This window comes from Saccostrea cucullata, unplaced genomic scaffold (genome assembly GCF_032062105.1).
Source record: "Saccostrea cucullata isolate Sc308-1 unplaced genomic scaffold, CSIRO_AGI_Scuc_v1 ctg1684, whole genome shotgun sequence".
Classification (NCBI taxonomy): Eukaryota; Metazoa; Mollusca; class Bivalvia; order Ostreida; family Ostreidae; genus Saccostrea; species Saccostrea cuccullata.
The window spans coordinates 56,002-74,547 of record NW_026940377.1 but is presented as its reverse complement, the minus strand read 5'-3'; the positions used below and the strand labels follow the sequence as shown (position 1 = coordinate 74,547).

The following is an 18,546-nucleotide window of genomic DNA, read 5'->3' as shown; positions in this document are numbered from 1 at the left end:
GAAGACATGAATAGGAGGTACTATCAGTTGCATTTGTTTTAAGAATTATCCACTTATTGTATATATATTTTTTCCCAGAATTTTTTTTTCAAATAAACAAAAAATATTTTGCCGAAGATAATGAGGAAAACGTTCTTCTTTTTATAGAGAAAACATTACGGGGACCTGGTGTTATATAAGGAATGAAGCTTATTTCAACTCATGTTATAAGATATAACATAACTTGGGGGAATTTACGCTTTATAAACAGCAAAGCTATTTATAAAAAGCGTAAACTGCCCCAAGTTTTATTATATCGTTTAAAATACAGTGTAAGTTGAAATAAGCTTCATTCCTTTAATTTCTGTATAGACAATGAGACAGTTTTTCCTCCAAAAAGGCTTCAAATTGAACATATTTTAAAAGTAACGTCAAGCGGAGCAATACGTTTTTGACGTTACTCATTGTAACTAAGGCAAGTTATGTTAGAAGAAATGGAGTAAATATTTTACCCAGTCAAAAGATGTGTTACAACTAAAATTAAATTATTAAGAAATGGACTGTTTTCAAACCAGAAAAAAGTACAGGTATGTATGACTTATACTACATACTCAATGTCTTATGTCACATAATATAAAGATCAATTTTCGTGAACTGAAGTGATAAGTTTCTGACTAAAGTTCGGAAGATTTACATGCATATTACATGCTATTTACGTCCACATATTTTTATTCAAAATCATTTTATCATTAGATAATAGCCAAAAAGAAAAGGATGAGGATAGGATATCGATTCCATGGATAGCGACCCTGCTAGGGCTATTGGGAAGTATAGGATCCGTCGCTGTTCTTTTTTCAGTTCTCTTTCTTAAGGAAAGGTGAATATGAATACTGAAACACAATAAACATATAGATCAACTGGATTATTGTATTTATTCTTAGAAAATTTCATTTTTACCTCGGTACAGAGAAAAAAATGGAAACAATGTCTATTAAGTTTAAAAGATCATAAGAATAATGAACACTCGACTAATCATGTATCGAATAAACTCGATTCGCATTTAAGAAGAAAGTAGTTTATATATTGAAAGTTTTATTTTTAACACTTTAATGTTATAAACTTTTTTTTTTAATATTTGATCTTTCTCAGAGAGAAACTTCTACGAAGAAAGGCAAGACAAGATGGTAAGTTACATCAAATGTATGAAATGCATATCATATAACAATTTTGATGAGATTCACACAATACTTATATTCACATGTACTGTATGCCACAGAGCACTCAGGAAGGGAAGATGAAACAAACCACGAATTAGAAGAAGACGATTATGCCAGTGTAAGAGTATCTCGAATGGTTTTGGATGATGGCGGTGCGTGTGGTGGACTCAAAATGTCGAAAGCATTGGAAGGAAATAATAAAGAAAAGACCTGGACAATGCTAAACCCGTATGATCGATTAAGTTTCAACAGATGACAGAAATTGGACGAAATATTTTAGAAATAATGATAAATACAATATGTCTTAGAAGGTTAAATAACTTGAATGATTGATCGATAGATTGTATATTGTTTTACGTCCCATTCGAGAAATTTTCAATGGCATACGTGGAGAGGTTACCATATACAAGTATCGGTAAAGTGCTTGAATTAATGTCTTTACTTGGCACCCAGAGTCATTGAACAGTGAGGGATCCTTAACGTGCAATCGACTGCCGTGACAAGAGGCCTAGCTCTCATCTGAAGGACCACCTTGGATCAGTTGCGGTCAGGATTTGAACCATCAACTTCCCGATTACGAGTTTAACTTGACACCTAAAGGTTGCATCTGACGAAAAGTAATCCTTCGAATTTAGTGTATAGAGTGATTAGCCATGCAGACATTTACCTTTGTTGCTTATACTTATTTAAATGAAATCGATTTAATGTTAGATTGTACTTAGTTACAAGATCCTTGCATCGACTATAGAATTTGCAAAATATGGATTTTGAAAGGAATTGTTGATACCATTGTTCAATCAATTTATTTGTCAATGGCTTGCCCTAGTTTAGAAATTGTTTGCGCGTCGATCATGTTTAGCGTACCAAATCAACTGTAGACATAAACTCCATAGGCAGGTGATAATTGTATATTGCTATCATAAAAAGGAATATAAATGTTTCTGGTAAAAATTTAAATACAAAATGAATTCTATAATATTAACTGTAAAAGGCCTTGATGAAAAAAATGATTAATAAGAAGCTAATAAAAATTGTTTTAAAAAAAGATTTCAGGAAGTTCTTTTAACATTCATGCGATATAAGTATGTAACGGAATAGTATGGACGGACATAGGATGATTATCGAAAATATAATTTGTTTCCTATTCTATCAAGTGTTTAGCATTTTTTAAAAGTCATTTATGTTAAAGTGAATTATTGCCTTACTGTATGGGGTGTAATTGCATTATTTATAAACCAAAAGAATAAATATCGACAAATTTTATATAGCATAGATATTGATTTTCGAAATTTCATAAGAATCCTAAACAAACAAAGATACATTGCGGGTTCCAGTAAATGTTCAACCAAGCCTCTTTCTTTACTCCTCACTAAGACTGTAGTAAATGAAAAACTGTGCAACAATATATTCAAGAAGTGGTGTGAATCAGATGTTGATACTCAAATTCTAAAGAACTTTTGGACAATTTGAAATCACAAGAATTTACCAAAATCAGCAGCTTAATAGCTTACGACTTTTCAACTTTATATACAACCATTCCAAACGATAAATTAAAGTCTAGGCTTTTTGATATTATTGACAGCTGCTTTTTCAATGAAAATGGACCTCGTAAATTTACTAACCTGGTCATTGGTTATTAGCAAAATTCTTTTGTTGAAACACATTCTGATTGGACGCACTTGTAAGCACTTTGAAGATGACATAAAAAAGATGCTTGAGTTCCTGATTGACAATATCTATGCGGTTTTTGGAGAGCAGGTCTTCTAACGATCTATTGGAGTTCCTGTGCGTACCAATTGCGCCCCGTTATAAGCAGACCTATTTTTGTATTTACATGAAGCAGAATTTATGCAAAATCTTAAAGGTGAAAGAAAAAAAACTTTCTGTGGCCTTCAACTCGACATTTAGATATACCGACGACGTATTTGTCAATTAACAATAGTCATTTCCATACCTATGTCAATACGATATATCCTGAGGAGCTTAAGATAAAAGATACCACAAAGTCTGGCACATCTGTTTCATACTTGGGTATTTTACTTGAAAAATACGCTAATGGTAATCTCACAACCAAGCTCTATGATAAACGTGATAAAACTTTTTTTCTATCGTCAACTTCCCTTACTTATGCAGCAATACACCTTCATCACCTGCAAACGGAGTTTATATCTCTCAATTGATGTGATACGCAAGAGCATGATCTACGAACAATTTCAAAAAACGAGGTAAATTATTAACAAACAAGTTGATGAAACAAGAATATCAGCACTCTCGTTTAAAGTCATTATTTCGTAAGTTATTTGATCGATACAATGACCTTGTCAGCAAATACAATTTAACATTGAGTCAAATGCCAACTGACATTTTTCATACTAATTGTTAGTCCATTATTTGTACAATTAATTACACTTATTTCCTGATCATGACAAGGAGTAAACGGCGGGTGTGACCGGTTAGCAGGGGATGCTCACTCCTCATTGGCACCTAGCTGATCCCACCTCTGATATTTTAGAGGTCCGTATTTGCTCTGCTCCTATTTTGTATTGTTTTATGGGTTTCCATATTGAATACTGTTTGTTATCTTCATATCCTCCACCAAGTCAAAAGTTATTGGCAGATTTATTTATACAAAGAATTGGAGACTGGTGTGGTCGGTCGACTGGGGATCCTTATTTCTCTGTGGGTATGATTTCAACTCTGTTTTACGCAAGATTCATAATGAATGTTGGATATTTCGAATGTCAGCTGTATTTTTGTCAAAGCCTTTTCATCGGCAGAGTAATAAAACCCATCATATTAAAGAAAAGTATCTAACATAATTCATAATTTTTAATATTGTAAGTGGTTAAAAAACCTGTTAAAGCCACATTGCGTGTGTGTATTTAATTCTTAAAATATTACATTGAATGCAAATGTTATACACAGCCTTTGTGAAATTTAAAACCTAATTTGTGTTATTTGCAATTGCATGTACAAAAAGATCTTCATTACATTAAATAATTCATAATGGAATCACAAGCAATTGGTTCTATACAAAAACGTGTTTTCTATTATAGCAACTGTAAAAGGTTGTCATAAAAATGAGGATATAGCAAGCGCAGTAACTTTATCTTACGATATATCAACTTCATCATTTAGTCCACAAAGTACCAAGGGGCATAATGCGTTATAATATCAATATGAAGTTATTAAATTAAGCTATAAATGTTGCATGCGAATAAAGACTTCCCATATCAATATGTTTAGACAAGGAACTACATATACTTGTCGAGTAATTGAAATGAAATAATAACCTTTAATAAAAATTTTCATTAATTACAAGTAAAAGTACTCTTCAGTTGTAAACATCATAACAAAAATTGCAAAAAATAAGGTTGTAATATATTTTATGGATTTGCACTATTCGGCTTAGAGAGATAGCAGATACGAGCTCTGAAGATAGAAATAAATCTTTTTACTTTTGTATAAAAAGATTTGGTTAGAAGGAATTAAAGATTCTGACCGATGGGAGTTAGATTTTAAACCTGGACGGTTCTCAGAGATAAATCATTTAGTCTAACAAAATAACGAACGCGAGCTCTAAGGATAAAAATAATTAAAGAAATACTAAAATGTACAGGACATGTACGGGAGTATAAATGTAGGTCATTGAGACAAATCGGCAGTGGAAAGCTGGATTTTGTCTCTTTCTAGTTGCATTTATACAGGTTTGGGTAATATCGCCACTTCCCATTACCTGTTATGCGCTGGGCATGCAGAAAGAGAATAAATAAATAAATCCGAGGGAGATGAGATGCAAACTTGGACATTAAGAGTCTAATGAACTTTTTCTGGTTGGGACCAGGGAATTGGAGGAAGGTTTTCCCTGGCCCTTAAAACCTCTCACATGCGGAAAAGCGACGAACGATCCCGGGAGTTCATAATCAGATCCAGTCACCACACAAATAATATAAAAGTCGCAAACAAATCCACAAAATAAACAAAAATCCCCCAAAAGAGCATTTTTATTTTACGAAATAAACATCATATCAACAGCTCTTAAAAACAATTAAGAAGCTCTGTAGTACTAGTTATCGTATCGGATATGTAGAAAAAATCCATTAAAGTCCTTGAATTTTTTTTTTTTTATATTTTTTACTTTCAAAATCGTTGTATTTGTCAATGTAATAACCTTTATGCTTTTGCTTGTTCAATTTGTAATCGGAAACTAACTTCAAACATGTTATTAATTTTAATATCTAATTAAACATTTAATTTAAACATGTTATAATTATTAATATCTAATTTCAAAAGATTTCATTTCAACATAATTGAAATACCAAATATGTATGAGAAATTGAAAAAAATGAAGAGAACCCCCTCCATCAATACTAAAAGAAATATTTTTAATTTAAAATTACGTTTTAAGATTTTATTTCCCCGTTTTGCTGTCTAAACTTTAAAAGTGGCTTTACATATTTATCAACATCCTTTAATAGCAGACACTTCCTGTTTGTCCAGTTACTTTTTTCAATAAAAAAAAATAATACATAAAAATATATAAAATACACAGGTTTAATTTACATATTTATTTTCTTGAACATGTAAAGGAAACCCCTGTTTTTGATTCCTCGACACCAGAACATACATGTAGCCTCGGATCTGTGATTATGGATATTGCAAATCATAGGTGTTTTAAAACCCACTTTTTGCTGTAGAAAATGCAGCTAAAACAATATGTCTTTTCCTTAAACTTCAATATGCCAATAAAAGAATTGACGTGGATAATGTAAGTAATAATATTAATCACAATAGGACCCAGTCTTGTATTCCACCATATTTAAGTTAAAGACTACACCTAGTATTTTCTTCAAATATACATCGTGGAGATTTTTTCTTCCAATCTTTTTAATTACAAGAAAACTTTACAGAGTCAGAATGTCGAATATCTGAAACATAATCCTCCATCGTGTTCATGTTCTCCTTCATCCTACACTTGTGATCTTGATATAAAAGATACAACAGTCTGACACATCCGTTTCATATTTTGATATTTTACTTGAAAAAGACGTTAATAGCTATTTCTATCGTCAACTTCCTGTACTTATGCAGCAATATACCTTCATCGCCTGCATACAGAGTTTATATATCTCAGTTGATTCGATGCACAACAGCATGCCCTATGTGAGAACAATTTCTAAAACGAGGTAAATTATTGACAAATAAGTTTATGCAACAAGAATATCAGCAGTCTCGTTTAAAGTAATCATTTTGTAAGTTCTATGGGCGATGACCTTGTCAGCAGAAACAATTTATCATTTAGTCAAATGCTGACTGAGTTTTTCATACTTATTGTTAGTCCATTACTTATACACTTAACGGGTTTTTCCGTTATTTCGCACACAGCGGGTTTGACCGGTCGGCAGGGGATGCTCAATCCTTCATGGTACCTGTTCCCAACTCTGAGTTCAGAAGATTAGTGTTTGCTCTGCTCCTATTTTGTATTGTTTTATCATTGATTTCTTTCTCTTTTTGCTCAAAGTATGCTTAGAGCACCGTTTATTGCATTCAGTATTTAACAGGGTTATATATAAAATTTTCATAAAGTAATGATTTTTTAAGAGCATAAGACATTTTCTTTGAGCTATGGTAGATGGATGCTCAATTCTTCATGGTACCTGATCCCAACTCTGAGTTCAGAATATTAGTGTTTGCTCTGCTCCTATTTTGTATTGTTTTATCATTGATTTTTTTTTATCTTGAATCAATTAATATTGAAAATTCTACACCCCGGCTGTAGATAATGTGTGGTTTTTGCAAAGCTACTAGGGTGGACTATTGGTAAATGAAGATAAAGCCGTCTTACGATTTGCAGCCCTTTTTTCTCGTTAGGTCGGATAGTATAAAGGACAAGAACCTCCCGACCCCTAACTCCCCGAGTATTACAGAATATATGAGTTATATGATTTACAAGTAGAGGTAAAGGTTATATGTTTAAATAATCGGTAATTAATAACTTAAAGCCAGTCCAACTGGTCATATTACTCATGGATAATTTCAATATAGATAAATCAGACAGATTGAAGGAATTATGACAACTCATTTACAATTAACAACAGATGTGCAGTATTTGATAGAGTCAATATTCAAAGTAAAATCATTTAAAAAATGTCCAAGGGTCAATTTTCACCTGTGTCGATAGAAGGTACATGTTTGATTAGTTTTTGAACAGCCCTCATTTATTTCTTATGTCCTTAACGGTTTAATGTTCAAGTCATTCACAAAAATAAAGTTCACAGTGCACATGCTAGTGGTTTTTTCCTTGTTTATTTTGATGAGTTCTTATAAATTCAAATTCCGGCGACGTGCAAAAACTGATAAGATGACGATCAGAAGAATGAATTTTACTGAAAAGAGCACGTAAGAATCTGAAGAAAATGCAGTACTTTGGCTCTATTAAATTCATGTTCATTTTTTGGATTAAGAATACATATCAAGAGGAAAACCCCGTTGACCCAAAATGCATTTATATTTTTTCGTAAGTACATTGTTATTTATCTTTAACTGTTATTTAAATGCGTGCGATTCTGTACACATTTTTATTAGCCATATAAGTCTTCATAGCATTCTGATTGTAGAATAATTCATTTGTGTTTCAGAGGAGTAAGTCGATGTTGTACTGGCTACCGAACAGCTGAAGGAAAATGTTACCGTGAGTGATCTTTTGTATGAAATTTTTAACTGTTTAACAAAAACATTGATTGTAATGTCTAGACACAAAAGTTATAACTATATAATATAGGTCTACGAAACGATGAAAAAAATTTATCTATAATCGCTGTTACTGTTTAAATTCAAATATAGCTTGTGTAGGTTCATTTGGCATTGAATGTAGCAAGCCATGTCCTGAGGGATATTATGGAGTAAGATGCCAGAAAAAATGTCCATGTGACATATGTAATGCAACAACAGGGGAATGTTTAAAAGAAAAACGTAAGTTAAATCGGTGTGACAGGCATATTTAGACAGAGCCAAAAATCATATGCAAAATAAAAGTAAAATGAAATTGGTGAAACATGTTTGTCTTTACATATCATTTAAATTGTAATTCTTAAAAAGCCATTTGGCTTTGAAACTTATTCCATATTTTATATCTCATCCAATAACGAATATTTACCATAGCTCAAAGAAAATGCCTTATGATCTTAAAAAATCATTACTTTATGAAAATTTTATGTATACAAGTATACAACCCTGTTAAATACTGAATGCAATAAACGGTGCTCTAAGCATACTTTGAGCAAAAAGAGAGTTGGTATTCAAATACGGTGAAATTATTGTGTGTTTATCCTTTTATCAAGATTTGAGTATTTTACATCAAAGATTAAAGCTAAACACTAATCGTAAAAGGCATAGTCCGCCATATTTCCCGTTCATCGACGCTTTCCACTACAACCCCTATATAAGGAGCAGGATCACTTAAAAGTTAAATGTATTTCGCTTTAAAAGTAAGACGATTGTAGACGTACATCTCACACTGCCGTGCTACTCGGACGCAATGAAATTATCAAATTTTACTCATTTTTTTTTCTAAAACAGAAGAAAAGTATTATGAAAAATACAAGTCCATACATTATTTACAAACAGAAAATGCACATAAAAACTAGGAATAAACGCAAAAATCAAAGACCACGAAAAGGAATACATGTACTACATGTCGGCCACGAGTTTAAGAGTGCAATCGGGTGAAACGAAATCGGGGGGTTTATATTTACATTTCCAATGTCTTTGTAGGAGATAAAATTACCAGGTCCAGTCCAAAGTCTATTTCTACCTACGTAGCTATTAAAAGCTACGTAGGTATTTAGCCTACCCTAAGTACTGCGAAACCTGTCTAATCCGACATGTTCTGGGAGATGAATTTTGTGTCAGAATAGACAAGGTGTCGGATTGCACAGTGTTAAAAACAAGGAAAATACAAAAATGGGAAAGAAATTTAACGTCGGAATTCACAGTTTTCACTGTACCTACTTTCTGCTTTAATTGCATTTTGTAGCCAAATGCAGGAACGGCGCAACATGGTGAGCACTGAATTTTTGTTACAGTCACACTGATGATGGATATGACAAAAATTTGGTCAAAAAAGGATTACTTCGTATATTATCAATTTTGCATAGAAACCTATGTAAAATTTCCGAATCATGAAGTTTTCATTTTTTGGTCAAAATTTTGTCGTATTCATCATAATTGTGACTGTATCAAAAATTATGGTATTCACCATGTTGCGCCGTTCAGTCATTTTGCCACAAAATGTAGATAAAACAAAAAGTAAGTAATAATTGCTACTTTGGGTAGGTTTAAATACCTACCTAGCTGTTAATAGCTACGAAAGTAGAAATAGTCTTTGGAGTGGACCTGATTACATATAGTTAATGTACTTTATTTCTCAATCAATGTATTGGTTCATCGATACGCACAGTTATAAAAAATCACGTGCAGGGAGGAACAAATAGAGCAGAGAAGCGGGGCTTCTAGCACGTGGATTAGCGGAATCAATACCATGTAAATATAACGAATAACTGTCAGATTTTTCAATTTCATATCGATGATCAATTGATTGGCTTGCGGGAAAATCTTTTGCATAAACGCCTTCAGCGTTTTATGGAAATTATGACGCAAGCCAATCGATTGATCACATCATGAAATCGAAAAATGAGACAGTTATTCCTTAAATATCCCCGTCTGAGTGTGTATTTATGAGAAGCATATAATACCACAGCAACATTTTTGGCAATAAATAAATCAAAGGATGAAAGTATTTTAAACTAAAAAAAATGTCAAATCTGGAATATGAATTAATTAATGCATGTATATATTTTTATTCGAACTATTGAGCCAAATCAAACTTAAAATCTGAATAATTTTTTTTTAAATCTGTCATTCCAAAAGTCACAAAAAAAAAACGCAAAAATGTGTGTGAAAAGAGAAAGATATGGAACTCCATGATTAAATTAAGATATCTTTTACTGGTAAAAAAGGATTGCTATATAATGACTATTTACAGTTATTTTATTCTCTCGTAAGGTATTTTTATGTGTTTAGTGTTTATTTTTGAACCTTCTTAGAAAATTATCCGACAACAATTAACTGATAGCATAATTTGCTAAATAAGTTTGTTTTTTATGTATGGAAAAAAGTGTTTGAAAAATTGCACTGCAAGGCTACAGTCTTTTTATTGTGCTTCATTTCAAGTTGATTTTCAATTGTATGACGATGTTTTGCTACCTCCGAACTTGCTTTACGTCCCATCGTTTTACAGTATTAATCGCAGTGACATACTGTTAAAATTATATGCTCATGTTTTACATGTAACTATCCCGTTTAAAAACTCTACATATGTTAGGGAAAGATTGACAAACAGTTTTAGTATTTCGCTTCTTATGTTATGTAGAGTTTGATATGTTCGTGTATTTCTTGCATTACAGATAAGCTTTAGCATTTTTTGAAGATGGTTTATGTTTCAGTGAAAAAAAGGATTGATATGCATACATTTTTGTAAAACATGTGATGGCTTAATTTTTTAAAATTTTATTTAATGATTGGATTCAAAAGTAATATGAAATTCAATAATAACAATGGATGTCTGCATCTTCAAATTCTTTTTATTAAATAGTCTTGATTTTTTTTAGTATTCACTAACATTACAAAGAAAACAAAGAAATTATGAACACGCATGTCCATGTTCAGAAATGAAATGAAGGAAAATTCGACTTTTTTAAAAAAAAAAATGTCTGATATCGATAAACTGTAATTTATTTGAGCGATTAATTCTTTATTTTCCTTGAAATCCATTTAAGGTAAAAGGTAATTTAAAGTTTTTGTGATGAAATTTCAAAAAAAGGAAATAATTAGTTTCAAAGAGGATAATTTATTACATGACAAGGAGATGTTATATAAATGATTGGAAACATTGCATTAACTCAATGATCAAACTCGTTTTCGATCTATCATTTTGATACTTTAACATTTCATTATCCGAGTACTCTTAAAGTGTAATTTTGAGAGAAATGCCGTTCAGGAAATCATGCATATTAACGATTTCCCGTGTTATCTATAGAGTATGTGCAATAATAAAAAAAATTAAAGCTTGTTTCAATAATATAATTTCTAAAGCCATCTTCCTAACTTTAATATTTTTTTGAATCCACACAAGAACTTTCGAATTTAAACTTATCAATTATTTCAAATAATAAAATTTATATTTTTTCATAATATAAATAATTTAATTTCCTTAACAGAAAATAAGTGAAGTAATCCGATGAATTTTATCAACGATTTTGACGTTACAAAAAAAAAACAAACCCCTTTTTCATTAAGTTTTTCTTAATTTAATATAGCATGGGTAGGTTCATTTGGCATGAGATGTAGTAAGCAAAATTCTGAAGGATACTATGGAGTAAAATGCCAGGAAAAATATTAATGCAAGAGATGTAATGCAACAACAGTGGAATGCATTAATGGCACAATGACACAAAGAAGATATCAGACCATTTACATAGATAACGATATTTAATACTTTCCTGATAGAGAGTTTTATCAATCATGTTTAGATAAATTAAAATAAGTGCATGTATATGTTAGAAAAATCTGTACATGACAGATCTTAGTTATAAATATATTAAATTTAAAGTGCATGCCATATTTCAAATCTAGACCGACCTCTCCGTAATTGAGTATACCGAAGGACTTACAGACAAAAGAAGACAATCTTTACAAGTCATAAATTAGTGCAAAATTGACTGGGGTAGGGGGCTCAAAAATTAGTTTTCTTCTTTACATCTTTATTTAATTTTTGAATATTTAATTCTGAACTTTATAAATTCAAAGAGTTCTATGTTTTGTTAGAATGTTTTAAGTGTTTTTTAAATAGTATACATGTATCAGTAAATTTGTTTCATTTTGTAATTTCATACAAGGTTATATGTACTACATTAGCATACACTTACAAATAAAATCAGGCACTGCAAAATATGTATAAGTAATATACATTTCATATAACTACAAAGGACCATCAAACAATCAATTAATTATCCATGTTCTTAAAAGAAATAAACACGTTTTCCTCGTTTATACGGTCTCATCCGAACGGATTCGTAAGGATCAACTCCTTACAACTCGAATCTAGAGCAAATTTGTGTTCTACCCATTGTTCATACTATATCTGTTTATTTATATAAACCCTTGGTACTTTATCGTTTATTTGGAAGCTTTTCGAAAAACTGTGAAAAATGCATTTTATCCACTATTGATAAAGTTTGATTCGCCCAGATTTCCAAGTAAGGCATAATTCCATGCATATTCCAACACTAAAGTTTTGTGCAATGTGTTTTACTTTCATGTCCTTCAACTTTCGGAGCCCTTTATCTTATACATATCAATACATAACAAAGAAACCTTTCAAGGTAGCTCATTCAGTAGAGCTCTCGCTCCGTGATCGGAAGGTCGTTTGAGTTAGAATCTCGGCCACGACTGACCTGATTCGATAAAATATGAGTAACAACAATTCCTTCGCCATGCGCTTGGCACTTTAAAAGAAAGTCGCGAGTCCTTCGGATGAGATCTTAAAATCCGAGGCCCCATGTCACGGCAGGCCATGGCATGATAAAGATCCCTCATTGCTAAATTGCCCTTTGTGCCGATTAGAGGCCAAAGTTTGAAACCCTTCACCGTAATATTGTGACGTCTTAACATGAGTGAAAAAAATCTCGAATAGGTTGTAAAGCAACATACAATTAATCAATCAATCAATCATAAAACAGAAACTAAACGTGATGTTACATGTTACTCTTTGCCACCACTTTCCCATGATGAGATTGCATATTATGTTGTAGATCACATATTATTTTAAGTTAGGTTAGGTAAAGAAAACTTATTATCATTTTATAATTTGATATACAATAATGAATTTTTTTTTATTATTCAACCATATATATTTTGAATAAATATTGAAGAATAATTTCCTTTTAATCGAATTAATGATGTAAGTGCTTATATAATTTTCAACACACCTGAAAATTCAAATACAGAAACTAATCGAAAATGTTTTTATCCCTAATAAAAGGAGGATGGAGGAGTAAAGGTAAATTAAAATCGTATAGAAATTTCCAGTATGTTAAGTAACTGGCGTCCAGAAAGATTGATTGATTGTATACTGTTTAACGTCCCTCTCCAGAATATTACACTGATATGGAGACGTCACCATTGCCGGTGAAGTGCTGCAAATTTAGGCCTATGCTCGGCACTTACAGCCTTTGAGCAGGGAGGGATCTTTATCGTGCCACACCTGCTGTAACACGGAGTCTCGGTTTATACGGTCTCATCCGAAGGACCGCCTCATTTAGTCGCCTTTTACGACAAGCAAGGAGGTACTGAGGGCCTATTCTTACCCGGATCCCCACGGGGCGCGTCCAGAAAGAAAGTTATGACCCATGGTACCTTTAAAGGGACACCTAAAATTTCCTGCTACATGATGTAAATGATTCCAATGGTTCTGCCTTTAGATATTTACTTTTCTGACCATATACAATGATATACATGTATAAAGATGGCGACGGATATTGCGAGAGCAAAACTCTAGCAAAGACAGAAACACATTATCAATATTTATAAATTATTTTCAAAAACCTTAAAAATATTTTTTTTGTATCCTATAAATTGTTTTGATTTGTCGAAATAAGGATGTACTAAATGCATTGAACACGTGGATGGAAAAGGGTTTAGTCTAATTTGAATGGGAAGAACTTTTACTTTTTTGATAACGTTCAATTTTGAAAGTACATACTTTCTTTCAAAATGGAATAAGATATCAGTTTCCTGGTCTATATCACAGTTATCCTGTTATTTAGATCTGTTTGGTGCAGTCTTACATAATGTAAATTGCACATTTATATAAATATTTATTTAAAAGGACAAACTTATTCACGAAGTTAATTGTTTATACACATTATAATTAGCGTAAGAGACAATGGATTGGTCCACAGTTATAATGATCGTAATTTCTTTGGTGCATAGGGCAAGACAGTTAAGGATAATGCCTATCGAACCGAAGTGTAGCGATTTTAATGTTTCTTCTGGATGGTTTTAAGATAACTTCCTATCATTTTCGATTAAGTAAAATAGTACAATTTTTTAAATAAGGAATTTGCAATGTTGTACCTCGCACAGAACGATTGGAGGAAAATGTTACCGTAAGTTTTATTTTTAACATGAAACCTACATTCAATACGTTGTTAAAGTATATTTATTAAAAGTGACAAACTTGGGTCTCTCACACATGAATAGAGTATCTTTAGCTTATACAGACCAGGTATATTCATTACCAAGAACGTTTGAATCTATCGACCTATTCCTTTATAATCTCATTTAATGTCATGTATTTTCTTATTCCATATATGTATAAAAATGAAACGATCATTGTTTCCCTTTCATTAAGCATGCATAGGATCATTTGGATTAGAATGCAGCAAACCGTGTCCTAAAGGATATTATGGCCTTAAATGTCAAGAGAAATGCAAGTGCGACAGATGTAATGCTACGACAGGGAAATGTTTTCATGAGGAAAGTTCATCAAGTACGTACCCCACTAAATATTAAAAACAAAAACAATCTGCGTACAAAATCTGCTGAGGATTAATAGTTCTTCAAGGACGAATTATTAGGCACAACATTAATATTTTTTGCAACATTATTATTATGATAACTACAGAATGTTTTTGATCTTTTTAATGTAAGTTCAATCATATTAAATCTCACAAAATAAAACATTTAATTTCACTTGACACATCATGCATCGTAGGTATAATTTCAGGAACTTTTAGGCGAAAATGCAAATAAAAAAAACAATAATTTTAAATTGTAAGTTGACCCTACATGTAATAATCGTTATTAGCGACATGATTTGATCGTCTTTTCTGTATGATGAACTTTATTACTAAAATGTAAACCAACTATAAAAACTATCGATATAACACATATCGATTTATGCATTGAAGTCACCTGGATACACAAAAAATATATCTGGAAATAGTTAAATTTTGAGCTGAGCATACATGTATAGAGGGAAATGATCACCTCAGTTTGATTGTCGTCCCTTATGCTTAACCCTTACTTGGGCGAAATTAAAACGGGGCAATTTCAAAGAATACAGAGTAATGTTCAATTAATTCTATGACTGAACGAATTTAATACGGGACCAAATTGTTTGCCAGTGTGAGAGGTCGAAAATAACCCTGTAATACAGTACTGTTGTTACCCAGTACCAAGCCAAAATAAATACAATGGGGAAAAGTTTAAGAGAAGTGAATGAAATGAATATTGACATGGCAAACACGTTGAATATTTTAAGAAAATTTCCCAAATTTATTGACGTTGGGATTATTGAATGCCTTTTTGATATCAAATTTATTTTCTCTGAAATTATTTGAAAATTAAGAAATATTATGACTTAAGAATGCGATAATAGAGTTAAAATTTTCTATTTTGACAGGAATTTCAGAGGGTTCTTTGGCCTTAATTACACTGGGTGGTGTTTTCTTTTTGACAGCATTATTGACTTGTCTCTACATTATAAGGTATGTAATATTTTAAGCTACGAAATAAGATAATGCTGACAGAAAACCCGACATGTAATCGTATTTGCTAAGAAATAAACAACAATAAACAACAATAAAAGTTCTCTGGGAAATGAACTTAGATCACGTGATCAAACCCTGTGAAGCCCGAAGTGCTTCTCAGTAGGTTTACCAACTAAGTTCATTTCCCAGTGAACTTTCTAATATTGTTGTTTTATCACTTTTTTTTTTTTTACATCTGAGACGAATAAATTTCGAGTAAAACTGCATTCATTACACGAACGGGCTGCGGTGATGCCTCCTGTTAAAGTTATCATTCTTCACACCAAACCAAAAGAAGATCTTTTAAACATACATATACAATATATGTTCAAACAAGATAAAAGGCCCTGAGTGCCGGTTATAGGACAATATTTGCAGCTCTCAATCGGCAAGTGATGGCGTCTCAATAAGAGTTAAAAATTCTCGAGATGGACGTTTAACAATATACAAACGATCAATCTACTAGTATTTAAATTTAAACATTGAGAAAGGGTCATCTGAAGTTTCATGTTATCTAGAACCTTTGTTTATACAAGATATTTCCGAAGTTATATAGAAACCTTTTTTATACAAGATATATCGGACTTTTTGTGTTTGACATATAGGGAACTTAAACTGCCTCGCTAGTGAGCTATAAGCTAGCTTTTCTAGTGATGCGGTAGAGTCTCTCTCTATTTCAGGCAAGTTAAGCAACGGCGAGCCTGTTTAACCATTGGACGGGTGACCGCTCAAAAACATGGAAAGCCATGGAACGTAGTGAGATATAGGCCTATCTAAATGACATGCAAAAATTTAGGAGCTTTTCAGACAAACATAATTATGTATACTTTGTGGTGTCAACATCATTCATTTAATGATTTGTTTGTATCTTTCATTAAGCACTTTAAACTGAAATTCTGTATCATTGCAAACGTTGTTTAAGGATAATTATTTGAACAGCAAATTAAAAATTGCATTTTTATACAATGATTTCCATCATTTTATTGTCTCCTGATGGAATTTCAATATATTGATAAAATAAACTTCACTATTATTTCTCATTTTATTTTTGTCACATTTGCATCTACAATGTCAAAGAGTTGTCTTGGTACAGGTCCACTAAAAATGATAAAGCTCCAATATTTTCCCATGCACATAAGTTTAAAAAAACATGTCAGAACATTTTTCAAATCATTCGACAAAAGTGTTTATAATATGATAAATACTCCTAGCTCTCTGATTTTCCAAGATCTAGCATTGTGGGGAAAAAATCAGGTTATGTTCACCTGCATGTGATCTTCCTGGTGAAAATTGCGAACGTTACTTCTTGCTACGTTACACAAAAAAATAGATCGGGAAAATCCAAACTGATTAAAATATTTTGGAAACATATATATTTTCTTTTTGCACTCGATTTACAATCAGGTGAACAAATATTGCATGGGGACCCCTCTCCGCATTTTTTTCTGAATGTAAATTTTCACTGTTAACATTAGAATGCAATGATTCCCAGGGGGGGGGATAGAATAACTTGACAAGCAACTAGATAAATAATGTAGGTGTGCATGTCAAATACGGTACTTTTAAGAACTTCCAAAATTTTGTAAAAAGATATACATGTATGTATTTATTTCTATATATGCATTATTACATATATTCTTATAATGTTTTTGGTGGTGGGAGGGTGGGGGGTATTACAATAGTATTAACAAGTTATCAATCTTTTCAAAACATAACGTCGGATATACGTCTTTTCAATTAATGTAGCTTTGTTAGTTGAACGAATGTCACTTTTCTTCCAAGAGGTTCTGGGTCTACTATAAATAAAAAAATACCCCGGATTTAGATCTGGCATTGGTGTGGTTTAACAATTCTGTCATTCACTTTTGATTGGTGTTAATTCCTGTGCAGTTTTCTTGACATGTGATGAAGTCCAATTAATTTTCGCCAAGACTTCGGATTAAAAAAACAAATTTCAAACTACTCTTGCTTCCTTTTTAAAAATATTTTACACTCAATTTCATCATTGCATGTAATTATTTTTTTTTGTGGTTGTTGAATAAGAAAGAGTCGTAAATCTGAAATTTAAAAAACAGCTGCATAACTGAAAACTTACATTGTACATGGAACAGAATGATCGTCGAAGTGTATGTATTTAATCTGAACACTCTTAGGTCGTTTTAATGTGTAATGCACAAGTAGTTTGACAAGAATCAGAGTCAGATATGTTATGAAATAGACAAAGGTCATGAAAGAAAATATGCAGAAAGCACAACGGAGATAATTCTGTGACGTAAAAAAAAACAGGTAGTTGGAACGCAGTCAGTGCGCGATATATTTTGATCGCAGTTTTTGTTGCAAAACAATGACGTCGCTTTTTCTATTGTGACGTAAAGTTCTGTCAGATTACATAAGGGGGTTTTTGCTTGGAACGGCTCATATCATCTCCGAGTGTTTCAGTCGCACTATGACCTCTGAGACTAGTCCCCAAATAAGTTCAGACAGAATTGAACAGAGTTTCTCTTCAATAGGTTCATCTAAGAAAACGCAAGTATGTAAAGGCAGCACACAAATCAGAATTCTTTTTTTCGTAATACGTAACACTGATAAATCGAAAAAGTCATGGATAAAACTTTTGCTATCATTTTCCATTCTATAGACTTCAACGGGACTTACACTACACTCCGGTGTAACGTTGAATATTGACCCAAGTTGAAAAT

At 32.0% G+C, this 18,546-nt stretch overlaps 1 protein-coding gene across 1 annotated transcript in view; it reads left to right on the top strand.

The window, feature by feature from the left end:
- The window catches only part of LOC134255301 (uncharacterized), a 52,851-nt gene that overhangs the window by 2,993 nt on the left and 31,312 nt on the right, over positions 1 to 18,546 (top strand). The window contains exons 4-8 of the mRNA XM_062737825.1: positions 733 to 856; positions 1,129 to 1,163; positions 1,256 to 1,348; positions 14,668 to 14,805; positions 15,721 to 15,805. Coding sequence (XP_062593809.1) covers positions 733 to 856; positions 1,129 to 1,163; positions 1,256 to 1,348; positions 14,668 to 14,805; positions 15,721 to 15,805 — 475 coding nt within the window. The remainder of the gene's footprint in view (positions 1 to 732; positions 857 to 1,128; positions 1,164 to 1,255; positions 1,349 to 14,667; positions 14,806 to 15,720; positions 15,806 to 18,546) is intronic.